Source organism: Coregonus clupeaformis, chromosome 10 (genome assembly GCF_020615455.1).
Source record: "Coregonus clupeaformis isolate EN_2021a chromosome 10, ASM2061545v1, whole genome shotgun sequence".
Taxonomy (NCBI): Eukaryota; Metazoa; Chordata; class Actinopteri; order Salmoniformes; family Salmonidae; genus Coregonus; species Coregonus clupeaformis.
Window position 1 is genome coordinate 47,936,984 of NC_059201.1, and position 27,429 is coordinate 47,964,412.

A 27,429-nucleotide genomic window follows, 5' to 3' on the forward strand; every position below is an offset into this window, starting at 1 on the left:
AAACTCATTCCATGGAGGGCCTAGTGTCTGCAGATTTTTGTTTTTTCCTTCCAATTAAGCCCTAGACAACCAGGTATGGGGAGTTCCTTACTAATTAGTGATCTTAATTAATCAGTAAAGTACAGGGGAGGAGCGAAAACCCACAGACACTCGGGCCTTTGTAGAATGAGTTTGACACCTGTGCTCTACAACATCCGTAGAGTACGACCCTACCTCACACAGGAAGCGGCGCAGGTCCTAATCCAAGCACTTGTCATCTCCCATCTGGAGTACTGCAACTTGCTGTTGGCTGGGCTTGTGCCATCAAACCCCTGCAACTTATACAGAACACTGCAGGCCAGACAAATAAAATAAATTAATCAATCCAAATTGTGCAGCGGTCATTTGATGAATGGAAAGAGACATCAGTTACAAAACACCAAAAGGTTTAATGACATTCGGAGATTGTCAAGCCAAGCCTTTGATATTGGGTAGGCCTACAAGGTAGGGAGGGATGTATTTTCTGTTTGTTGAGATATACATTGTCTACATTGTGGTGTTGAAAACACAAACCATGATGTTGAAGTGCCCAAAGTTTATTGGTTGTATGGTGCATTGGCACAGAAACCTGTTGGTGGAAAATTATTTGCATATATTTTATATAATTATAAATATGGCATCAAAATGTTGAAAATATGATTTGCCCCTAGCTGATCATTATCTGCAGCCGGCACTGAACGTAGTGTAGGCCTAGTGAAACAGGAAGGATCAGTGAGCTCCTACGTGGTGGTCGGAAACTCTCAACCGTCTGGCCCGTTGCCCTGCGTGGCATCGGCTGTGCCACAGAAGCATGCTGATGTGGCAAAGTCGATATTCCCGTTGGGTCACTACAGTGATTGTTATTTGTGGTCGTAGACATTATTTACTTAATTCTATGAGGAGAAGCCTGTAAGCTACATGCAACACATATCTGAGTGCACCACAACAGATGCAGGGATTTGAAAGTTGATCACGATGATCTCCCATCCTGTTATTGGTTGCAGCCTCAGCTAGCTTTATCCTGGGTCAGAGTCTGTTTTTTCTGTAGCCGACCTGTCATGGTTTAAAACAGAAACAGTCTGGCATCAAAGCTACCTGAACTCTCTCGTATTAGATAGTGCTAATATTGACTAGTGCTTTGCCACTCATTGACATCAACAATCACCACAGAGTTACACCATAAGGACAACCCTTTAATAATGGGGACAGGTCAATATCCCACTTTCCTGAGGAAAGACTATATCCAATTTCATATTACGAAATCTCCCCAACTGTCAGTCTACTGTTAGGAAGGAGTCCTATGTTCTAGTGTGTCCTTAGGCAGTCTAGAGAGTATCATATTACATTTTCAGGTGCCAGTGATAAGGTGTTCATGTAAGTCCTTATGAAACCTTGGTAGAAACCAGTAGAAAGTAGCCTAAATCATATTGCCTGCTATCTGGTTGACATATTCCAGTGGAAATTATCAATACAGAAACATAACAGTGCCTTGGTCATGTAACAATGTATCAAAAGTTATAAAACATTGCCACTTGCTTGCCATACTAGAAACATTGTAATGGTGAATGAATGAGCTCACTGTGTGTGTTGTAACTGAATGCATTGATGCACTGACAGACTGATGAGGATAGCAAAACCCACTTTATTGCTAAACATGATAGGACTATTAATGCAGGTTACTGTGAGCCTGTCCAAGTAATCTTTTCTGTGCTATTTTTTTCAGTGGTGGAAAAAGTGCCCAATTGTCATACTTGAGTAAAAGTAAAGATACTTTAATAGAAAATGACACAAGTAAAATATAAATAGTAAAATACTACTTGAGTAAAAGTCTAAAAGTATTTGCTTTAAAATATACTTAAGTTCCAAAAGTAAATGTAATTTCTCAAATATACTTAAGTACAAAAGTAAAAGTATAAAGATTTTAAAGTCCTTATATTAAGCAAACAAGATGGCACCATTTTCATGTTTTTTAAATGTATGGATAGCCAGGGGCACACTCCAGCACTCCGACATGTATGGAGTAAAAAGTACATTATTTTCTTAAGGGATGTAGTGAAGTAAAAGTAGTCAAAAATATAAAATAGTCAAGTAAAGTACAGATACCCCAAAAACTACTTAAGTAGTACTTTAAAGTATTTTTACCTAAGTACTTTACACCACATATTTTTTTAATTGGACAGGCTCACAGTAACCTGCATTCCTATCATGCTTAGCAATAAAGTGGCTTTTTCTATCCTCATCTTTTCCACCAGGGGGAACAATTTCTCTAAAATGTCTCAAGATGACCCTATAGACACCTGCTGCTATGATATTAATTTACAGTCTATGACCCATTGCCCCAATGCATGATTTTTTTTAAGCATGCCTTGAAAAATGATGGTTGGAGGGAGAACCTGAACACAAAAAAGTCAACCAGGAATATAGCCTAGGCTACTTGTTGACTGTTGTATGTATGTCACATAATATGAGTAATATGAGAGCATACATGAGAAATCAGTCATGACACCAAGATCAATATTAGGCCCATACCTTCTCATCATATTCAAAGACTGCAAGAGGGAATGGCAAATATTATTGTCAGTCTCTAGTGCATTGTGAGAATATACAGTAAGTAGTCAGCCTAATGCATCGTCATATGAGAGCCTAGATGAAATATGATAGGCTAAATACAACTATACATTATTTCCATATTCTTTGAAGCAGACCAATATGTTACTCCCTTAATTAATTAGACAACACGCTGTACAATAGTCTTCCAGGAGCAAACGAAAAGGGCGTGTCAGTCCCCTCCCCTTTGGCCACACACCTGACGTAAGTGATCGTGTCTGTTAAAATCCTGTTATTGTCGCCTCGATAACCTGCGCATGGTTCTGCTTTTTCAATAAATATACCATATAGGCAACTCACGCGACTCCGGCTACCAAAGTAACTTTGTTGAAAGTCTAAGTTAATTTCTGGAAGATAAAGACAGTAGAGACTAGCTGTCTTCCACTAGTGTCCCTCCGGTTCTTCCGCAGAATGCGGCACATCTTCCACTGAGGTGGAATAGAAACGGTTCCAGGAAATCGATTACTTGTACCACTGCTCTCTTGGCAATTGAACTACGGGCTTCGAGGTTGCGTGTGTGGAAGACGACCTAAATTGAAGCGAGACTAAAACGTTTAGGGGGGTTTAGGTTAGTTATTGAAAGATTCAGCGAAAAGTGAGTATTTGCCATTGATGTTGTTGTTTCTGTTTTTCTTGCAGTAATTGTTGTATATTTCAAACGTTTACGTTTTTTAAAGATTTTCCCGATGAATTACAGAATGCTGAGCATTCTTAGACAGAGACTACACTTTTTCACGTCGGCTTGTATTTATTTTCCACTTGAATACAAATTATTAATTACAATGGGGTATAAAGCCCCACGGTGGAGGTGTCCATAATACCCATAAAACGGGGAAATGGTTCCAATCGTTTTTCCACCATTCATTTTTCCCATAGCGGATTTTAGAAACACTTCGGGCTGTGTTTTGTGTAGGCTTAACCTGGCGTGACGTTTTGATAACCATGTAAATCTCTCTTGGAAAAGGTGACATCAATATATTCAACTCCATTTATGCTCCAATTCGAAAATGCGAATTAGCATCAAAGTAGACATCATGCAAGACTAGAAATCCCTGCAAATAATCTCTAGCTGACACCTTTGTTAACAAGTATTGTATCAATTTAAAAAGCTGCACAAGACAGTTCACAGAATTGTCCAGTTAAATACATTTAGCTAATTTATTCATTATTACATTTAGCTAACATTAGGTAGTAAATCCAGAGCTTCTTACCTTTGCTTCAATTTGGCAGTCTCGTCCAGATCATGGCATTTGTAGTTCTTTATGATAGCCACATTAGCAGCTAATTAGCATTTCATTTTTGTGGGGTAAATACAGTCAATGATTGGTTTAGATTTGGTCCGATTACAGTATGAAAATGTATGCACTCACTAACTGTAAGTCGCTCTGGTTAAGAGCGTCTGCTAAATGGCTAAAATGTAAATCAGGACATTGAAATTAAAGCCGGTCAGGACCGTTCCAAAAAACAACATCTGTGGACGTTGAAATCCAGGCCAGGGCGAACTGACCAAATTTCAACTACTTTTCAACGTCCTTGGACGTCCGGTGTCGGTCAGTTCTCACTGGGTAAGGATGCTGGCTACAGTAAATGGAGAGAGAGGGGGCTCATGGGTAGGTGTCGGTAAGAGCCAGGAGAGGTGACATTAACTGGAGAGAGAGAGCGAAAAGGAGGGGTTGTCCGGATTGTTTTCACACTTGCTTTGACCACCAGACGACAGAAAGAGAAACATTCAGTGCATTGGGAAAGTATTCAGACCCCTTTACTTTCTCCACATTTTGTTACATTACAGCCTTATTCTAACATTGGGAATAAATTGTTTTGTTTCCTCATCAATCTATGCACAATACCCCATAATGACAAAGCCAAGAATCTCAAATTTGGACTTTATACCAAAGTACACATTTCCACCGGTCTAATGTCCATTGCTCGTGTTTCTTGGCCCAAGCAGGTCTCTTCTTATTATTGGTGTCCTTTAGTAGTGGTTTCTTTGCAGAAAATCGACCATGAAGGCCTGATTCACACAGTCCCCTCTGAACAGTTGATGTTGAGATGTGTCTGTGACTTGAACTCTGAAGCATTTATTTGGGCTGCAATTTCTGAGGCTGGTAACTCTAATGAGGTAACTCTGGGTCTTCCATTCCTGTGGCGGTCCTCATGAGAGCCAGTTTCATCATAGTGTTTGATGGTTTTAGCGACTGCACTTGAAGAATTTTCCGTATTGACTGACATTCATGTCTTAAAGTAATGATGGACTGTCTTGTCTCTTTGCTTATTTGAGCTGTTCTTGCCATAATATGGACTTGGTCTTTTACCAAATAGGGCTATCTTCTATATACCCCCCTCCCCTAACTTGTCACAACACAACTGATTGGCTCAAACGCATTAAGAAGGAAATAAATTCCACAAATTAACTTTTAACAAGGCACACATTAATTGAAATAATAATAATAATAATAATAATATGCCATTTAGCAGATGCTTTTATCCAAAGCGACTTACAGTCATGCGTGCATACATTTTTTGTGTATGGGTGGTCCCGGGGATCGAACCCACTACCTTGGCGTTATAAGCGCCGTGCTCTACCAGCTGAGCTACAGAGGACCACGAAATGCATTCCAGGTGACTACCTCATGAAGCTGGTTGAGAGAATGCCAAGCGTGTGCAAAGCTGTCATCAAGGCAAAGAGTGGCTATTTGAAGAATCTCGAATATAAAATATATTTTGATTTGTTTAACACTTTTTTTTGGTTACTACATGATTCCATATGTGTTATGTCATAGTTTTGATGTCTTCACTATTATTCTACAATGTAAAAATAAAGAAAAACCCTTGAATGAGTAGGTGTCCAAACTTTTGACTGGTAGTGTAAGTATTCAGACCCTTTACTCAGTACTTTGTTGAAGCATCTTTGGCAGTGATTACAACCTTGAGTCTTCTTGGGTATGATGCTACAAGCTTGGCACACCTGTATTTGGGGAGTTTCTCCCATTCTTCTCTGCAGATCCTTTCAAGCTCTGTCAGGTTGGATAGGGGAGCATCGCTGCACAGCTGTTTTCAGGTCTCTCCAGAGATGTTCGATCGAATTCAAGTCCGGGCTCTGGCTGGGCCACTCAAGGACATTCAGAAACTTGTCCCGAAGCCACTCCTGCATTGTCTTGGCTGTGTGCTTAGGGTCATTGTCCTGTTGGAAGGTGAACCTTCGCCCCAGTCTGAGGTCCTGAGCGCTCTGGAGCAGGTTTTCGTCAAGGATCTCTCTGTACTTTGCTCCGTTCATCTTTGCCTCGATCCTGACTAGTCTCCAAGTCCCTGCCGATGGGAAAAACATCCCCACAGCATGATGATGCTGCCACCACCACGCTTCACTGTAGGGATGGTGCCAGGTTTCCTACAGACGTGACACTTGGCATTCAGGCAAAATAGTTCAATCTTGGTTTCATCAGACCAGAGAATCTTGTTTCTTATGGTCTGAGAGTCCTTTAGGTGCCTTTTGGCAAACTCCAAGCAGGCTGTCATGTGCCTTTTACTGAGGAGTGGCTTCTGTCTGACCGCTCTACCATAAAGGCCTGATTGGTGGAGTGCTGCAGAGATGGTTGTCCTTCTGGAAGTTTCTCCCATCTCCACAGAGGAACTCTGGAGCTCTGTCAGAGTGACCATCGGGTTCTTGGTCACCTCCCTGACCAAGGCCCTTCTCCCCCGATTGCTCAGTTTGGCCGGGCGGCCAGCTCTAGGAAGGGCCTTGGTTGTTCCAAACTTCTTCCATTTCAGAATGACGGAGGCCACTGTGTTCTTTGGAACCGTCAATGCTGCAGAAATGTTTTGGTACCCTTCCCCAGATCTGTGCCTCAACACAATCCTGTCTTGGAGCTCTACGGACAATTCCTTCGACCTCATGGCTTGGTTTTTGCTCTGACATGCACTGTCAACTGTGGGACCTTATATAGACCGGTGTGTGCCTTTCCAAATCATGTCCAATCAATTGAATTTACCACAGGTGGACTCCAATCAAGTTGTAGAAACATCTCAAGGATGATCAATGGAAACAGGATGCACCTGAGCTCAATTTCGAGTCTCATAGCAAAGGGTCTGAATACTTACTTAAGGTATTTCTGTTTATTATTTTTAATACATTTGCTAATAATTTCTAAACTGTTTTCGCTTTGTGTTTATGGGGTATTGTGTGTAGATTGCTGTTTTTACAATAGTTCCTCAATGTATTTGAAAAATCTTTCCAGCTCTCCCTTTCCATAACCACTCAGCGTGAAAGGGAAAAATGTCATGCTCTGATCAAGTGGAAACGTAATAAAATAGGCCTACCTGATTACTTCTTATCAGTGCTTGACTTGGACTGAAATAGGTTCCGGTACTCATTTTGGGTGCTGGTACTGTTTTTATATTTAGGTGCAGGAGCTTCACAATACTTTTTAGCTAATATTATATAAGAGGAACAGGAGCTCAAGCAGTAGAACATTTAAGGTGCTGGTAGTAAGCTCCGGTGAGCTCCTGCCCAAGTCAAGCACTACTTCTTATCCCTTGTGCAAATAGCCTACAGCTGTGTCTGTTCCAAGCTCTGAGGGCCCAGAATATTTTATCCAATGTTGCAAGTTCGCTAGTGCAAGCTTCAGGCAGGACTCAAGTTAATGGTTGATACAATGTTTCAAGTTTGTTGCAGACTGGCCATGTGTAGCCAATGTGATTCATAGGATATTTATTTTTATCAGGATATTTTCTACATGCAGGCTGCAATGTTTTTATTTATTGGCTTTATGTAGGCTATTTTTACATAGTTGGCAATAGAAGTTACTGATTTTCAGATATGAAGACATGATTATACATTTTTAATTAAACTGTTTCATGTAAATGTGCATATGAAAACCATAACTGGCACGCAGATCGGTAGAAATGGTAAGATAAATTGGCATTCCACATGAGAAAGTTTGCCGACTCCTCATGTAGCCTATTACCGGCAACTTCAGGAGAGTAATGGCAGAATCTGCGAAAGCCAGCAGGAGCGGGAGGATAATAGTTGGGTCATGTTACGTATATTTTCTTCTGGTTATCTAGATCTCTGGTGCCCTTTTGATGCATTTGTCTTATTTATCAAACCGTAAGCTTAAAGCATCAGACAAGCTCAATGCATATAGTTGATTTTATTAAAACGCATACAGTGGGGAGAACAAATATTTGATACACTGCCGATTCTGCAGGTTTTCCTACTTACAAAGCATGTAGAGGTCTGTAATTTTTATCATAGGTACACTTCAACTGTGAGAGACGGAATCTAAAACAAAAATCCAGAAAATCACATTGTATGATTTTTAAGTAATTAATTTGCATTTTACATTATTAGTAAGTGTCCCACACCAGTGATGACTGCTCACCTCCAAAACTTGGAAGAGCACTTCCCAATCCGTTTGACTATGACCCTGGCTCAGTTAACATGCCAGTAAGTGAAATCAAACAGCTGATCGAGCTGTCATGACCGAATGCATTCACAGGTCACTACGGAGGAGTTTTGTTTCCTGACTCAAAGGGAATACCCTGCCGTCTGCCTCTGAGCATTAATGCGGCATTCAAAACAACTGGGTACTCAAATCTTAGTGTTCCGACTTAAGTGCGTTCAAGACAACTGGGAACTCTGGAAAAAACACAAGCTCCGACTGGTTAAAATCTTTTTGAACAGTCATCCAACTCGGAATTCCAACTCGGGAACTCTGGCCTCTTTCTAGAGCTCCAACTTTCCGACCTGAAGATCACTGATGTCATGATTTGACCTCATATTTTTCAGAGTTTCCAGTTGTCTTGAAAGCACCATAGAACTCAGGGTACCCATCGCAAGCTCATATCTGTGTGAAGCTGGATTCAGTGCTCCCAGGTTGGATGTGACAACAGAGATGAGGTGCAAACTGTCGACCGCGCCCCCTGACTTTGAGAATCTCCGATGCAACATGCATCAAGCACACCCATCTCATTAGTGGTGGTGAGATAAGACACATTATGTCAGACTAATTTCCAATTGACTATCATAGACCCACATTAAAAGTATTTGATGGTGAGTTGAGAAGACAATCAGAAATGCTTTTAGACTGTTTTTCAATTGACTGCCATAGACCAAAATATAAAAGTTAACACTGGCTGTTATTTACATATTTTTATTTTTACGTGGTTGGGGTCGTGAGAATTTTCAGATATCAAAATGGGGTCGTGGACCAAAAAAGTTAGGGAACCCCTGTTCTAACCCATTTCTACTACAGATAATAATATGATTAGGCTATATCTTTACATACAAAAACAACTCTGTCAGATTTCCGGTCATTCCAATTAATTTAACACCCCTTGATCTTCAATAATAGGAAATATAGATTAGCCAAATTGTTTTACCTGAGCTTAACCCAAAAACGATGGACTAATTAGCCTAATCTGCTTTCTTTTTGTTACGTAACTGGGTACAGTTCATTTTTAGGTAATCCGTTACTCTCCAACCCTGTCTACTGGTGTAGTGTGGCCATCTTTGAATACATCAACATTATTTTCTTTAGGGAGTCCAAAGACCAAATTTGGAGGGAATCTGACTTTTAGGCCACGATAAGATTTTTATGACTATTTTAAGCATTAGCGTTACATAGTCAAAAAGTGAATTGTTAATAGTTTCCTTATTTTTTAAGATATCTATGCCAAACTCAACATGGTTCATCATGGTAGTGTCTTTGATGACCCTAAAACGTTTCAAGTTGATAGGCCATTGTGAGTTGATTTACAGAAGATTTAAATGGGCACGTAAAATCTGATTTCTTGATTTATCAATAATTTACTCATCTCTTAACCAGTCCCTTTTCTCAAAATAAGTTAAGAGATACAGTGGGGGAAAAAAGTATTTAGTCAGCCACCAATTGTGCAAGTTCTCCCACTTAAAAAGATGAGAGAGGCCTGTAATTTTCATCATAGGTACACGTCAACTATGACAGACAAAATGAGAAAAGAAATTCCAGACAATCACATTGTAGGATTTTTTTATGTATTTATTTGCAAATTATGGTGGAAAATAAGTATTTGGTCAATAACAAAATGTTCTCAATACTTTGTTATATACCCTTTGTTGGCAATGACACAGGTCAAACGTTTTCTGTAAGTCTTCACAAGGTTTTCACACACTGTTGCTGGTATTTTGGCCCATTCCTCCATGCAGATCTCCTCTAGAGCAGTGATGTTTTGGGGCTGTCGCTGGGCAACACGGACTTTCAACTCCCTCCAAAGATTTTCTATGGGGTTGAGATCTGCAGACTGGCTAGGCCACTCCAGGACCTTGAAATGCTTCTTACGAAGCCACTCCTTCGTTGCCCGGGCGGTGTGTTTGGGATCATTGTCATGCTGAAAGACCCAGCCACGTTTCATCTTCAATGCCCTTGCTGATGGAAGGAGGTTTTCACTCAAAATCTCACGATACATGGCCCCATTCATTCTTTCCTTTACACGGATCAGTCGTCCTGGTCCCTTTGCAGAAAAACAGCCCCAAAGCATGATGTTTCCACCCCCATGCTTCACAGTAGCTATGGTGTTCTTTGGATGCAACTCAGCATTCTTTGTCTTCCAAACACGACGAGTTGAGTTTTTACCAAAAAGTTCTACTTTGGTTTCATCTGACCATATGACATTCTCCCCAATCCTCTTCTGGATCATCCAAATGCACTCTAGCAAACTTCAGACGGGCCTGGACATGTACTGGCTTAAGCAGGGGGGACACGTCTGGCACTGCAGGATTTGAGTCCCTGGCGGCGTAGTGTGTTACTGATGGTAGGCTTTGTTACTTTGGTCCCAGCTCTCTGCAGGTCATTCACTAGGTCCCCCCGTGTGGTTCTGGGATTTTTGCTCACCGTTCTTGTGATCATTTTGACCCCACGGGGTGAGATCTTGCGTGGAGCCCCAGATCGAGGGAGATTATCAGTGGTCTTGTATGTCTTCCATTTCCTAATAATTGCTCCCACAGTTGATTTCTTCAAACCAAGCTGCTTACCTATTGCAGATTCAGTCTTCCCAGCCTGGTGCAGGTCTACAATTTTGTTTCTGGTGTCCTTTGACAGCTCTTTGGTCTTGGCCATAGTGGAGTTTGGAGTGTGACTGTTTGAGGTTGTGGACAGGTGTCTTTTATACTGATAACAAGTTCAAACAGGTGCCATTAATACAGGTAACGAGTGGAGGACAGAGGAGCCTCTTAAAGAAGAAGTTACAGGTCTGTGAGAGCCAGAAATCTTGCTTGTTTGTAGGTGACCAAATACTTATTTTCCACCATAATTTGCAAATAAATTCAATAAAAATCCTACAATGTGATTTTCTGGAGAAAAAAATTCTCAATTTGTCTGTCATAGTTGACGTGTACCTATGATGAAAATTACAGGCCTCTCTCATCTTTTTAAGTGGGAGAACTTGCACAATTGGTGGCTGACTAAATACTTTTTTCCCCCACTGTATACCATGGGCCTATATATTGAATGGTGTTATTTGGAAGTCTTTCAAAGTTTTTCCAAAATGTTCAAGATTGAAGAAATTCTATCCTAACTGAGCATAAGGAAAGACACCGACATACAATGTTTCAAGTATTTCGGTCAAACGCGGCGACGGATATGAGGGTTTAAGTGAGACTGCTTACAACAGCGCCCCTATAGGCCAATCGGTGCCATTCTGTTTGAACAAGTTACTCATGGCCTCTAGTTTCTGTGTGCAAAACTAGAAAAATAAGTTAGCAATATATGCTTGCGTTATTTGACCCGTCAATATTTTTTTTCCTAAGAATAACTGTGAACCCCTAAATACCTTCTTAGCAAAATGCAATTTCTCAAGCAAGAATTTTGTTAGGACTGTCTGGGAGTGGTCTGAGTGGGGAGGGGAAAACTGAACTAGCGGTTATTGAAAAAAGAGGTTTGGAACTCTCTTTCTTATTGGTCTATTAACCAATTTACAGCTCTTGCACTAAAAGGGCATGATCATAATTTTCACCATTTCACAGTATTATTCCAACCTCATAGTGTGGCAGAACACTGAACAAAAATATAAACGCAACACTCAACCATTTCAAAGATTTTACTGTGTTACAGTTCATATAAGGAAATTAGTCAATTGAAATAAATTCATTATGCCCTAATCTATGGATTTCACATAACTGGGAATATAGATATGCATATGTTGGTCAAAGATACCTTTAAAAAAAAAGATATGAGGGTGGATAAGAAAACCAGTCACTATCTGGTGTGACCACCATTTGCCTCATGCAGCGCGACACTCCTTCGCATAGAGTTGATCAGGCTGTTGATTGTGGCCTGTGGAATGTTGTCCCACTCCTCTTCAATGGCTGTGCGAAGTTGCTGGATGTTGGCTGGAACTGGAACGAGCTGTCATACACATCGATCCAGATTATCCCAAACATGCTCAATGGGTGACATGTCTGGTGAGTACGCAGGCCATGGAAGAACTGGGACATTTTCAGCTTCCAGGAATTGTGTACAGAGCCTTTCGACATGGGGCTGTGCATTATCATGCTGAAACATGAGGTGATGGCGGCAGATGAATAACACAACAATTGGCCTCAGGATCTCGGCACGGTATCTCTGTGCATTCAAATTACCATTGATAAAATGCAATTGTGTTCGTTGTCTGTAGCTTATGCCTGCCCATACCATAACCCCACCGCCACCATGGGGCACTCTGTTCACAATGTTGACATCAGCAAACCGCTAGCCCACACGTCTGCCCAGTACAGTTGAAATCGGGATTCATCCGTGAAGAGCATACTTCTACAGCGTGCCAGTAGCCATCGAAGGTGAGCATTTGTCCACTGAAGTCGGTTACGATGCCGAACTGCAGACAGGTCAAGACCCTGGTGAAGACGACGAGCACGCAGATGAGCTTCCCTGAGATGGTTTCTGACATTTTGTGCAGAAATTATTCGGTTGTGCGAACCCACAGTTTCATCAGCTGTCCGGGTGGCTGGTCTCAGACGATCCCGCAGGTGAAGAAGCCGGATGTGGAGGTCCTGCGCTGGCGTGGTAATACGTGGTCTGTGGTTGTGAGGCCGGTTGGACGTATTGCCAAATTCTCTAAAACGATGTTGGAGGTGGCTTATGGTAGAGATAAGCCACCTCAAACATTTCAGTTCTCTGGACACAGCTCTGGTGGACATTCCTGCAGTCAGCATTCCAATTGCACGCTCCCTCAACTTGAGACGTTGTGTTGTGTGACATAACTGCACATTTTAGAGTGGCCTTTTATTGTTCCCAGCACAAGGTGCACCTGTGTAATGATCATGCTGTTTAATCAGCTTCTTGATATGCCACACTTGTCAGGTGGATGGATTATCTTGGCAAAGGAGAAATGCTCACTAACAGGGATGTAAACAAAATTGTTCACACATTTCTAGGATCTTTTATTTCAGCTCATGAAACATAGGACCAGCTCTTTACATGTTGTGTTTATATTTTTGATCAGTGTGTTTTTATATGTGTGTGTGTGTGTACATACATACATGCATATACACACACACACACTCACACACACACTTTCTCTCTCTCTCTCTCTCTCTCTCTCTCTCTCTCTCTCTCTCTCTCTCTCTCTCTCTCTCTCTCTCTCTCTCTCTCTCTCTCTCTCTCTCTCTCTCTCTCTCTCTCTCTCTCTCTCTCTCTCTCTCTCTCTCTGTCAAAAGTTTTAGAACACCTACTCATTCAAGGGTTTTTCTTTATTTTTACTATTTTCTACATTGTAGAATAATAGTGAAGACATCAACATTCTGAAATAACACATATGGAATCATGCAGTAACCAAAAAAGTGTTAAACAAATCAAAATATATTTTCTATTTGAAATTCTTCAAATAGCCACCCTTTGCCTTGATGACAGCTTTGCACACTTGGCATTCTCTCAACCAGCTTCATGAGGTAGTCACCTGGAATGCATTTCAATTAACAGGTGTGCCTTGTTAAAAGTTAATTTGTGGAATTTCTTTCCTTAATGCATTTGAGCCAATCAGTTGTGTTGTGACAAGGTAGGGGGGTGGTATACAGAATATAGCCCTATTTGGTAAAAGACCAAGTCCATATTATGGCAAGAACAGCTCAAAAAGCAAAGAGAAATGACAGTCCATCATTACTTTAAGACATGAAGGTCAGTCAATACGGAAAATTAAGAACTTTAAAAGTTCTTATGTAACAGACACATCTCAACATCAACTGTTCAGAGGAGACTGCGTAAATCAGGCCTTCATGGTCAAATTGCTGCAAAGAAACCACTACTAAAGGACACCAATAATAAGAAGAGACTTGCTTGGGCCAAGAAACACGAGCAATTAGACCGGTGGAAATCTGTCCTTTGGTCTGAGGAGTCCAAATTTGAGAGTTTTGGTTTCAACCGCCGTGTCTTTGTGAGACGCAGAGTAGGTGAACGGATTATCTCCACTTGTGGTTCCCACCGTGAAGCATGGAGGAGGTGGTGTGGTGGTGCTTTGCTGGTGACACTGTCAGTGATTTATTTAGAATTCAAGGCACACTTAACCAGCATGGCTACAACAGCATTCTGCAGCGATACGCCATCCCATCTGGTTTGGTCTTAGTGGGACTATAATTTGTTTTTCAACAGGACAATGACCCAACACACCTCCAGGCTGTGTAAGGGCTATTTGACCAGGAAGGACAGTAGTGGAGTGCTGCATCAGATGACCTGGCCTCCACAATCCCCCGACCTCAACCCAATTGAGATGGTTTGGGATGAGTCGGACGGCAGAGTGAAGGAAAAGCAGCCAACAAGTTCTCAGCATATGTGGGAACTTCTTCAAGACTGTTGGAAAAGCATTCCAGGTGACTACCTCGTAAAGCTGGTTGAGAGAATGCCAAGAGTGTGCAAAGCTGTCATCAAGGCAAAGGGTGGCTACTTTGAAGAATCTCAAATAAAAAATATATTTTTGATTTGTTTAACACTTTTTAGGGTTACTGCATGATTCCAAATGTGTTATTTCATAGTTTTGATGTCTTCACTATTATTCTACAATGTAGAAAATAGTAAAAATAAAGAAAAACCCTTGAATGAGTAGGTGTTCTAAAACGTATGTATGTATGTATGTCAAGTTTATGACTGCACTGGGCCTTTAAGTCTCTGAAATACATTTTTGTCCTGGCTTAATTTATTAGAGGGCTTCTGGTTCAGCGTTCATGTAGAGCCTGAACAAGTGGCAAGTGTGTTGTGCTGTGCTCCATCATTCAACACTCGTCTAAGCAGAAGTTCAAGCAGTCTTTCTTACCTCCTTTCAAGTTCTGTTTTTTTGCTTTCACTTTCTCTCATACTCAATCTCTCTCTCAACGTAATTTTTCTGTACAGTACTTGAGTCTTTCTCTCCCTTTTGTCTCATTCACCTCTTGTATTTCTAAATAACATTTTCAGGGAATATTTTCTCCATTAAAACGCATTCACAAGGAGTGAAACCTCCAGTCTGTGTAGAGGGTATCAACAGGAGATTAAGAATGTGTAAGACCTGTTGGTCATTTCTCCTGTTTTCCTCATGTGAACCTCTTCACCTACAACTATTGTCTGAGCTCCACAAGGGGGAAGTAAAACAGTGAGGGTAATTATTCCTATATTTACCCTCATGATAACACCTCATTTCTACCTCTGAATAATTATTTCCTTACTTTCTTTTATTAAGGTGATTTCTAATCGTAAACATCTAGATAAGTGTAAGAAGCTTCGTGGAAATGAAACGGCTCAGTACCATGTTTTCATCCCTCCAGGAGAAGCTCCACAGAGACCGTGAGTGTTTTCTTTTCTTTAGAAGTGGAACCGTTCCATTTTGGGCCTATAGTGAAATGGAACTGAGCCAAAGGGTGTATAGAACATCAATGATACATCATTGGAAAAGGTTAATCACAAATCTCTAAGAAAACATACAGTAAGAGGCAAGCATGGATCATCCTGATCATTAACTAAACATGCCTGTCAAGCATACACAAAGATTTAGCCTCGACTGCTTTGTTCGCTCTCACTCCGGCAAACACATTGGATTCCTAAAACAAAGGACACCTCTTATAAACAAACATTTTTCTCCCTCCAGAAATTCACTTAGACTAATCCTGGAGAAATGTGAGGAATTCAGATTGTCTTTGAGAGAGAACCAGGCTAAAGCTGGACTATGCTGGATGTTTTCTATCACGTACTTTAGACATTGTTTAGTATCAACAATACAGCTCCTGGTATTTGACAGTGTGCATATCATCTGTTGTGGCAAGTCATCGGGGACACAGGTGTGTCAGTGACCATCTACAGTGAGGGAAAAAAGTATTTGATCCTCTGCTGATTTTGTACGTTTGCTCACTGACAAAGAAATGATCAGTCTATAATTTTAATGGTAGGTTTATTTTAACAGTGAGAGACAGAATAACAACAACAAAATCCAGAAAAACGCATGTAAAAAATGTTATACATTGATTTGCATTTTAATGAGGGAAATAAGTATTTGACTCCCTCTCAATCAGAAAGATTTCTGGCTCCCAGGTGTCTTTTATACAGGTAACGAGCTGAGATTAGGAGCACACTCTTAAAGGGAGTGCTCCTAATCTCAGCTTGTTACCTGTATAAAAGACACCTGTCCACAGAAGCAATCAATCAATCAGATTCCAAACTCTCCACCATGGCCAAGACCAAAGAGCTCTCCAAGGATGTCAGCGACAAGATTGTAGACCTACACACATAACTGTCAATCTCCATCGGCCTGGGGCTCCATGCAAGATCTCACCTCGTGGAGTTGCAATGATCATGAGAACAGTGAGGAATCAGCCCAGAACTACACGAGAGGCTCTTGTCAATGATCTCAAGGCAGCTGGGACCATAGTCACCAAGAAAACAATTGGTAACACACTACGCAGTGAAGGACTGAAATCCTGCAGCGGCCGCAAGGTCCCCCTGCTCAAGAAAGCACATATACAGGGCCGTCTGAAGTTTGCCAATGAACATCTGAATGATTCAGAGGAGAACTGGGTGAAAGTGTTGTGGTCAGATGAGACCAAAATCGAGCTCTTTGGCATCAACTCAACTCGCCGTGTTTGGAGGAGGAGGAATGCTGCCTATGACCCCAAGAACACCATCCCCACAGTCAAACATGGAGGTGGAAATATTATGCTTTGGGGGTGTTTTTCTGCTAAGGGGACAGGACAACTTCACCGCATCAAAGGGACAATGGACGGGGCCATGTACCGTCAAATCTTGGGTGAGAACCTCCTTCCCTCAGCCAGGGCATTGAAAATGGGTCGTGGATGGGTATTCCAGCATGACAATGACCCAAAACACACGGCCGAGGCAACAAAGGAGTGGCTCAAAAAGAAGCACATTAAGGTCCTGGCGTGGCCTAACCAGTCTCCAGACCTTAATCCCATAGAAAATCTGTGGAGGGAGCTGAAGGTTCGAGTTGCCAAACGTCAGCCTCGAAACCTTAATGACTTGGAGAAGATCTGCAAAATGGAACAAAGTGGAACAAAATCCCTCCTGAGATGTGTGCAAACCTGATGGCCAACTACAAGAAACGTCTGACCTCAGTACTTGGTGGCAAAACCCTTGTTGGCAATCACAAAGTCATGTTTTGCAGAGGGGTCAAATACTTATTTCCCTCATTAAAATGCAAATCAATTTATAACATTTTTGACATGCATTTCTCTGGATTTTTTTGTTATTCTGTCTAACACTGTTCATATAAACCTACCATTAAAATTATAGACTGATCATGTCTTTGTCAGTGGGCAAATGAACAAAATCAGCAGGGGATCAAATACTTTTTTCCCTCACTGTAGCTTACTGGTTGTTTTGGGGCTTAACTGGTGTTACCATGGGAACAACACATGGTTTCCATGCTTCCCATGGTGTCGTTTGGTCACATGGTAGACTAGCGGAAGTATTTGCTTGTTTTGCAGAAAGCAGCACAGTCACACCTGAACTGTCGCACAACTGTCATTGGTGGGTAACAAGGGGAATTGTCACATTGTCTTTTGAACAAATCCTCGTGCTCAGAATTCGCTTGCACGTTCTACCCTGCAGGCCACCACCACCTTTCTTTAAGACCGATGCCATTGTCAGCGGAACTTCCTACTGTAATTTCCTCCTGACTTCTCTGTGTGTCTGTTTCTCCTCTTGTGGTTTCTGTTGGTTTACACACTGTTCCTCTTAGCTCCTTAGCTCTGTTGTTTCCTTTTAAGTATGGTGTTTTAATCTATAGAGCATTGTATAGGCATCCTCCTAAACTAGTATAGCGCCGAATCCTAACTTCAATTTTCACTCACATCTTCCATGGACATCAATGGATGATGTACAGCAAAGTCCTTTGGCCTACTGGACTGGCGGAATACCAAAATAAAATGATTCAGTTCCAAGCCATGTGGAGTTTGGAACGAAAACAATTGAATGGTCCTCAAATGTCCTCCTAGACCATTTATGAGAACCACCATTCCAAGCCACAGTTAGTTGATGGTTTTGAGGTCTATGAATAAATGTCTTCTCTGCTGTCCCTCTCTGTCTGTCTTTTAGGGAGTGATAGGGATTTGACCCTGCCTCAGCCTACAGCCCCAGCCCTCGCCGGGACCTCTTTCTTTGAGTACCTGGTGGTGGTCAGCCTACGGAAGAAGAGGGGGCAAGGGACGTACGATCCCCAGATCACATATCAGTTTCCCAAGGTCAGACCGACACTGACATAATAGCAACAGACACACACACACACACACATACACACACACACAGTGAGCACCAATCTAAAGTGTGTGTGTGTTGTAGCTAGCTAATATGGGGCGTTCACAGAGAGAGGAAGAAGAGAAGTCCCTGAAAGCCATCCTCCTTTTCTGTTTCCCAGAGGGGGTCAACTGGGCCCCCCTCACTGAATACCCCAGGTATGTGCCACCTCTCATTTTCTCCACCTGTCACTGTCCTCATCTTTCCCTCACTCTCTTTCTCTGTGCTCGTCTCTTTGTTTCTGGGCCCCTCTCACTGATTGTTGTCTCTCTCACGCAACCATTTTTTCAGTTCAGTGTCACACTTGGCTGAAAATATATCTGTCTCTGTATGTGTTGTTCGTGTGCAAAGTCTGCAAACTGCAAAGCATCTTCGCTTTGACCCAGAAAGCAGAGGCGTCTCTCTCTCTCTCTCCGTCTCTCTCTCTGTCTCTCTGTCTGTTCTACTCCTCTGCCAGAGGACGGGTTTGATTAGAGAGGAGAGACGGTTTTGTACAGCCAGAAGAAATGGCCTTATTATTGTAATTACAATGGATCCCTTCTCTAAGCCAGTCAGTGCTTCCTCTATGGTTCTGTTCCTCCACCTGGATGCCAATGCAAATCAGTCTCCAGGTTACCTACTGTCATTAACTCTACAGTCTGTTCTTACCTCTCTTCTCTCTCCATTTCCTGCTTTCCTGTCTGCTACCTGTCTGTCTTCACTGTGACTAGCAAGATGTTCTATAGGGAAGAAGGAACAGTCCACTATAAGATGGGGGAAAGAGACCTTTGTTCTGTGTGGTCTTGTTTTCTTTATCCTACATCCTCTTTCATTTGGAAACATTTTTTGGTTGAAGATGGATAGAACACATGTTGATACAGTACACACAGGTTCACTTGGCTAATCTGTTTCTCCCTCCCTCTCTTCTCTCAATCTCTCTCTCTGCAGTGAGACCTTCTCCTTTGTTCTGACAGAGGTCGACGGCAGTAGGAAAAATGGCTACTGCAGGAGGTTACTGGTAAATAGATAATCCATGGTGTAATTCTCATCATAGGACATGAGAATAATCTCTGGTATTGTGTTTTCTTGTTTCTCATGACATGATGTCGTTGACTGTTGTTTCTTGCAGCCCCATGGCAAAGGGGCGCGGGCTCCGGAGGCCTATTGCATCATCAGCCGGGTGGCCTGCTTTGGACTCTTCTCTAAGGTGAGCGTGGAGGGCAATGTAACACACACACTCATGCATTTGCAGACACATACACACGCACACATACACAGACACTGAGTGTGGTGATGCACTGATGTCCTCATTCCGCAACGGTGTCTTCTAACCCTTACAGTAGATGATCTATGCTGAGGCAGTTAAGGAGTATTGTCAGTAGTTTGTGTCTGTCTGTGTATTTATGTGAGCGTCTGAGTGTGTTTACTTGGGTGCACTGCACAGAAGTGTGTGTGTGTGTGTGTGTGTGTGTGTGTGTGTACGCCAGACAAAGAGTGGAAGATAAACAGGGTGTTCTCGTAACCTTTTTTTCAGACACGGTGAGCTATGATTTCCTTACTTTGTTAGGCCGCAAAGGTACCTGAAGGTCAAACTGTTTATGATAAATTACTTATAACTATTTACAACCTGAGAGCCACTCATCTACCTACACAAACACTTGGATGACAACCTTATCTAACTAGATGAGTAATATAAATCATTGATCAAAAGTCTGATTGCAATACACCTAGATAGGGCTGATGACACATTCTGAATGGTAGGCTTAATATGGGGACGGTCTACCCACAACAGCGGTACTACAGTTTTAATGGTGATTATAGTTCTATCATTTTATGTCTGTTTCAGATCTTTGATGAGGTGGAGAAGCGCCGGCAGATCTCTATGGCGATGATCTATCCATTCATGCAGAGTCTGAGGGAGGCGCCGTTCCCTGCTCCTGGAAACACTGTCAAGATCAAGAGCTTCATTCCAGAGTCTGGAACAGAGGTATGGATACACGCACGCACGCACACACACGCACGCACGCACACACACACACACACACACACACACACACACCAAGGTTGTTATAGTGTTGTGTTTTTATATTCGTTTTTATTTCTATTAGTTTTAAGATTTTTCTTTTGAAATTCAGTTTAGTTTCAGATTGTTTTCAGATCCACTTTACTATTTATTTTATTTTATTTTAGGTTTTATAAAAACATATCTATTGTTTTTATATTATTTAGTGTTAGGGACAGAAAGTCGCATATACCTGGGAGCAGTGGAGGCTGTTGAGGGGAGGACGCCTCATAATAATGGCTGGAACGGAGCAAATGGAATGGCATCAAACCATGTGTTTGATGTATTTGATACCATTCCACTGATTCTGCGCCATTACCACGAGCCCGTCCTCCCCAATGAAGGTTCCACCAACCTCCTGTGCCTGGGAGGCTAGGAGCCATTTATGTGTTGTATAGATTGTGTTTTTTTGGGATGTCACTTCTTGCCACTGGGGGACAGTAATACATACGGTGATGGGTCAGGTCATAGGTTAGGTTTAAAGGTAGACTCGGCAAGATGACATGGATGCACGAAGTTAACATTAGTAGTGGGTCAATTTCCGCAACAACCAGGAGTATTCAAGCGCAAGGCTAAAATTCTCTGCTGTTTTGGTCCCCTGGCTACCATGTAGCAGAATGAAGCGCACCCATGCACATGCACAGATACTCTGTGTGACTTTGTAAGAGCAAAGTCTTGCATCGTGCTCATCTCAATGGCCGTGTTTGAGCAGATCACTTTTGTCAAGTCGGTCACCGCCTTTCAAAGTGTGTTGCTTTCTGGGGATAAAAATTGTCTGACTTGCGCCTACATGTCGACTGCATGAACTTTACAAAAATCATGTGATCAAAGGTCATGAAGGTTTGACTGCAGGTTTCTGCAGTTGCTCTTCACCAACGTCATCCTGCAGCCATCGCCTGCATTGTGGGAGGCTGTATTATCAACCAATCATTAGGATTTTTTTGTTTGACCTACCTGAAAGTGACTAAAGACATGATTGAAACAGGAGCCAATTTTCCGCGATTTATGTGTTGATAAGTGGATATATACAAATAAATGTGATATTTAAGGCTCTCTCTCACTAATTTATTGTACAATGCACATTATATTATAATTTCAGTACAGCGTGTGTGTGATATGGAGGTTAGATACATGTTTATTTCGACATTATAAAGACAATGGCAACACTGCAATGTTGAGCTGAGCCTGGCTGTTGGAAAACCACATTAGTGTCTGACTTTTTTGTTGCTGTTAGTTTTGGAGTCACAGATAGTTCAAGTATATTAATTTTTTTCAAACGGGTTTGTTAATTATTTTATTTCAGTTTATTAGATAGTTGTTTCATGATTAGTTTTGGTTTGCTATAATAACCTTGACACACGCGCGCACACCCAGGCACATGCGCGCGCACACACTGGCACAAACAGAGAGAGGGAGAGCTTCAGGCAAAGTGTTAGGATCAAGACCTTCATCATAGATTACGGCACTAAGATACAGACACAGCGTATACACACACTTTCTGAAGACCTGCTGTCTCTCTGCCCCTGGCCTGCGTGTCTCCAGATCATCAGTTTGACGAGGCCGTTGGACTCATGGTTGGAGCACGTGGATTTCCGGACACTGTTCCGCTGTCTCACAGATGAGGAGGTGCTGCAGGTGTTTGCCTCCACCGTGCTCGAACGACGAATCATCTTCATGGCTGAAGAACTCAGGTACAACCCTAACCCCAACCCTAATCCTAACCCCAACCCTAATCCTAACCCCAACCCTAATCCTAACCCTAATCCTAACCCCAAAAGGACATCACTTAGCCTGGGTCGTCTAGGTGTCTGGGACATGGGCAGGCCTGTTGTCTGCATGTTGAATGGGTGTAAAGTTTGTACCTGCTTCACGCCCTACAGTACCCTGTCCCAGGTGCTGCATGCTGTTGCGGCGCTACTCTACCCATTCACATGGCAACACACCTTCATCTCCATCGTTCCCTCAGTGTTGATTGATGTCGTCATGGCACCCACTCCCTACCTGCTTGGTGTGCAAAGGAACAAACTGGATGACGTCATCGACCAGAGCGATGTGAGTGTGTGTGTTCAGTGTCTGTGTGTGGCAGAGCAAAATGTGTTTGTGTATGTACATGATTGCTTAAAAAAATACTATTTGATGAAGAGTTGTTGTTTGTTGGGGAAAAATTCAGATTTCTTTTTTTTAAGAAGGATTAAGGGATACTTTGGGATTTTGGCGATGAACTTCCCCAGAGTCAGATGAACTCATGGATACCATTTTTATGTCTCTGCATCCAATATGAACGAAGTTAGATGTAGTTCCGTGAGCCAATGCTAACTAACGTGGGCGCAATCACTGGAAGTCTATGGTATCTACTAGCATGCTAGCAGTTACCATAACACTAGTTAGCAACTTCCTTCAAACTACACGCAGAGACATAAAAATGGTATCCACGGGTTCATCTGACTCTGGGGAAGTAGATGGAGGGCTTTATTGCCAAAATCCCGAAGTATGCCTTTAAGGGCAGTTGTTGAGTGCTGTAAACAATCAGTTTTACTGTCTGTTTACTGGTGTGTTTGGGTTCAGGCATTCCTGCCTCTACACTGTGACAGGCTGCAGATGGAAGCTATCCAGTGACACTCGTTAAGCAACTAACACGATTAGAGTCTATGGAAACCAGCCAGTGTGTGTGTTATCTCCAACCTGAAGATTTGTGTTTATTTATTTGTGTGTGTGTGTCCTCTCTCCCCACACATGCAGATCTGTCTTAATGTGTGTTATTCTGTATTACAAACAGCTGCTCATTGTGGATCTGACAGAAGGAGCAGAGAACACTTTCATAACCTGTGTAAGTATTGATGTGCCGTATTTCCCCTCGGGTTCAGAAACAAACGTACAGAAATAATCATCAAATCACAATCATATTAGTAAACTAGCGTCACTCCTCCTCACATGATTCTCATTTTGTGTTCTGTTTGTGTGTGCGTCTGTTTGTGTAGTTCAGACCAGTTCTATCAAAATGTATTTCTTTCTCTCTGGCCGAATGTGTGTATTCTCAGAAATACCTAAACATTCCCGCTGGTCTGACAACAACCTCTCAGATTCCTGTCTGTGTGTGTATCCTCTCTCTCTGGCACAGATAGGAGACGAGAGCACCATTCTACCAGAGAAACTACAGGAGGAGCTTCTCCAGGCCTTGTGTTGCAGAAGAGACAACTCCAGTGAGTGGACCCCGTCCTCCATTTTGTTCTGACGACGTAGCTACCTGATGACTAGGGCCAAACACAATCTGAGGGAATTTGTATTAGCAACACTTCCAGGTTGGCTTAAGAGGATCCAGTAAACAGTTAAGGGTCGCACCAAATGTGAATCTCCCGTTGGTCTACGGATTGTTCAGCGCGCTGTTGACGTCTGACTGCTGACATTTTCGCACATTCTACATGTAAAATCGGTTTGCGCTTGGTTCACAAGTACTCTCAGCAGGCAATCATTATTGGTGTGTTCGAGCCCTTAAATGAAGAGTGACTCTGACTTTCATTCGATTTCAGCTAAGACTGACTCAGAGAGTCAGCCACAAATCGTACCATATGAGGTAGCATCATGGTCCATACAAACCCAATGATAGAACTGAGATCCTCTGTGAAGAATGAGTGAAAAATAATGATGATGTGGATGTGCAACGAAATGTTCTTGATTGCTGTAATAGAAATATATATATATCTTTCATACCACACTGTGAACCCTGGAATATCCCCAAGTTTATGCTAGTCTGAGTGTGTGTGCGTGGGTGGGTTGGGTTGTGTTGTTGGGGAAACATACTGTACAAACATCAATACCCAGGGCTTGACCGTGACACAACCCTGGAAATTCCACTCTGGATACTGCAATGCCTAAGTTGATCCAGCAACCTGGTCTCAGAGCATTTGGTATTATTCTGTACGCAAACCCAAGACTATATTTAGTATGAAATGTTACATTTGGTATGGTTACATAAGACGGATGGTTACTTAAGGTAAAAATGAAAGGAGGATGGTTGGTCGGGCGTGTAACGCAAACGTCTAGCAACCCAAAAGTTGCAAATTCAAATCTCATCATGGACAACTTTAGCATTTAGCTAATTAGCAATTTTTAAAATACTATTTTAGCTACTTTGCAACTACTTAGCATGTTAGCTAACCCTAACCCTTTAACCTAACTCCTAAACTTAACCCTAACCTCTAGCCTAGCTAACGTTAGCGACCTAGCTAATGTTAGCACCTAGCTAGAATTCGTAACATATCATACGTTTTTCAAATTCTAACATATTGTACATTTAGCAAATTCCTAACATATAATACAAATTGTAATTCGTAACATATCATACTAAATGGAGTGTAGGGTATTTACGTACAGAATAATACGAAATGCTCTGAGACCAGGTTGGATCCGGACACAGATGCTACTCCTCAACCCCTCCGCCCTCATACAAATAGACCCCAGCCACACACACTCTATTTCACCATGTTTTGTGGTTGCCAAACAGTTGTCTGTTGCTTTCCAACCTATGATTGTGTCAACAGCATATAGGATATCTCATAGCAGACAATACTTCAAAACTGACTGAATCTTCTGTTCACTCAGTGTTACGTGTCCAGCCTCGGAATATAGGAGAGGGGTGTTGTCAGAGTCCTTCCAACCTGTGTTTGTAGACACCTCCTCAGCATCCTCACTGAATCATCTGTATTCTCTTCACTCTGTGTTTTGTATCTAGCCTCAGAGGAGTTAAACAAGGTGGTCTCGGAGGCCTTCCTCTCCTTCTTTGTGAAGACGGTGGGTCACTTCTCCTCCCATGTCAAACGCAGCAGCGGTGGGCAGCCCGGAGTGTTCCAGAAGAAGAGTTTCTGCAAGGCCTCCGAGCACAAGGCCAGCCATCATTTTGTCAAGTGCTTTATCCAGACACAGATGTTTGACCTCTTCATACAGGAAGTGGAGAGACGGCCCACACAGGAAGGTCTGACCACATCACTACCTGATAGAATACAGTCGTGGTCAAAGGTATTGAGAATGACACAAATACCAATTTTCACAAAGTCTGCTGCCTCAGTTTTGATGATGCCAATTTGCATATACTCCATAATGTCATGAAGAGTGATCAGATTAATTGTGAAGTCCCTCTTTGCCATGAAAATGAACTTAATCCCCAAAAAACATTTCCACTGCATTTCAGCCCTGCCACAAAAGGACCAGCTGCCATCATGTCAGTGATTCTCTCGTTAACACAGGTGAGAGTGTTGACGAGGACAAGGCTGGAGATCACTCTGTCATGCTGATTGAGTTAGAATAACAGACTGGAAACTTTAAAAGGAGGATGGTGCTTGAAATCATTGTTCTTCCTCTGTCAACCATGGTTACCTGCAAGGAAACACGTGCTGTCATCATTGCTTTGCACAAAAAGGGCTTCACAGGCAAGGATATTGCTGCTAGTAAGATTGCACCTAAATCAACCATTTATCGGATCATCAAGAACTTCAAGGAGAGCGGTTCAATTGTTGTGAAGAAGGCGTCAGGGCGCCCAAGAAAGACCAGCAAGCGCCAGGACCGTCTCCTAAAGTTGATTCAGCTGCAGGATCGGGGCACTACTCAGGAACTTGCTCAGGAATGGCAGCAGGCAGGTGTGAGTGCATCTACACACACAGTGAGGCGAAGACTTTTGGAGGATGGCCTGGTGTCAAGAAGGGCAGCAAAGAAGCCACTTCTCTCCAGGAAAAACATCAGGGACAGACTGATATTCTGCAAAAGGTACAGGGATTGGACTGCTGAGGACTGGGGTAAAGTCATTTTCTCTGATGAATCCCCTTTCCGATTGTTTGGGGCATCCGGAAAACACCTTGTCAGGAGAAGACAAGGTGAGCGCTACCATCAGTCCTGTGTCATGCCAACAGTAAAGCATCCTGAGACCATTCATGTGTGGGGTTGCTTCTCAGCCAAGGGAGTGGGCTCACTCACAATTTTGCCTAAGAACACAGCCATGAATAAAGAATGGTACCAACACATCCTCCGTGAGCAACTTCTCCCAACCATCCAAGAACAGTTTAGTGACGACCAATGCCTTTTCCAGCATGATGGAGCACCTTGCCATAAGGCAAAAGTGATAACTAAGTGGCTCGGGGAACAAAACATCGACATTTTGGGTCCATGGCCAGGAAACTCACCAGACCTTAATCCCATTGAGAACTTGTGGTCGATCCTCAAGAGGCGGGTAGACAAACAAAAACCCACAAATTCTGACAAACTCCAAGCATTGATTATACAATAATGAGCTGCCATCAGTCAGTATGTGGCCCAGAAGTTAATTGACAGCATGCCAGGGCAGATTGCAGAGGTCTTGAAAAAGAAGGGTCAACACTGCAAATATTGACTCTTTGCATAAACTTAATGTAATTGTCAATAAAAGCCTGACACTTATGGAATGCTTGTAATTATACCATAGTAACATCTGACAAAAATATCTCATAACACTGAAGCAGCGAACTTTGTGAAGACCAATATTTGTGTCATTCTCAAAACTTTTGACCACGACTGTAGAATGGAATGGAATAGAATAGAATATAACTTTGTCCTTCCAAAGATGGAAGATGTGTGGGTAACTTTAAAAACCTTTTTCATAGACGCATATTCACTTACCCACCCAGCAATGATTAATTCGTTTTTCCCCTGTCTTTTTTTTTTTAGGAGTCTTCCACAAAAAAATTGCGGAGTACCAAGAGAGTAAGAAGAAAGAGAAAGCAAAGAGTGGTGAGAGGGCTTGTGGTGTTAATGTCGGCGTATAACGACAAATCAATTAAAAAAACTACTTTTATTTTTCACATGCTTCGTAAAACAACAGGTGTAGACTAACCGTGAAATGCTTACAGGTTCTTTTTCAACGATGCAGAGTTAAAGATATTTTTAAAATAGAAATAGTGACACAAGGAATAAATACCCAGTGAATAAAAACCTTTTTCGTCCCTGATTACATTTTACATTTACATTTTAGTCATTTAGCAGACGCTCTTATCCAGAGCGACT

The 27,429-nt window shown here is 42.1% G+C and overlaps 1 protein-coding gene across 1 annotated transcript; it reads left to right on the forward strand.

Annotated features, from left to right (window-relative positions):
• Positions 1 to 2,887: 2,887 nt before the first annotated feature.
• LOC121575988 (DENN domain-containing protein 2D-like) lies at positions 2,888 to 27,429 on the forward strand. The gene is made up of 13 exons (XM_041889289.1): positions 2,888 to 3,220; positions 15,301 to 15,404; positions 18,165 to 18,310; positions 18,408 to 18,520; positions 19,290 to 19,359; positions 19,471 to 19,548; positions 20,188 to 20,328; positions 21,946 to 22,094; positions 22,284 to 22,455; positions 23,180 to 23,230; positions 23,522 to 23,603; positions 25,133 to 25,372; positions 27,094 to 27,429. The coding sequence occupies exons 2-13, from the start codon at positions 15,350 to 15,352 to the stop codon at positions 27,189 to 27,191; spliced, it is 1,395 nt and encodes a 464-aa protein (XP_041745223.1). The 5' UTR covers positions 2,888 to 3,220; positions 15,301 to 15,349; the 3' UTR covers positions 27,192 to 27,429.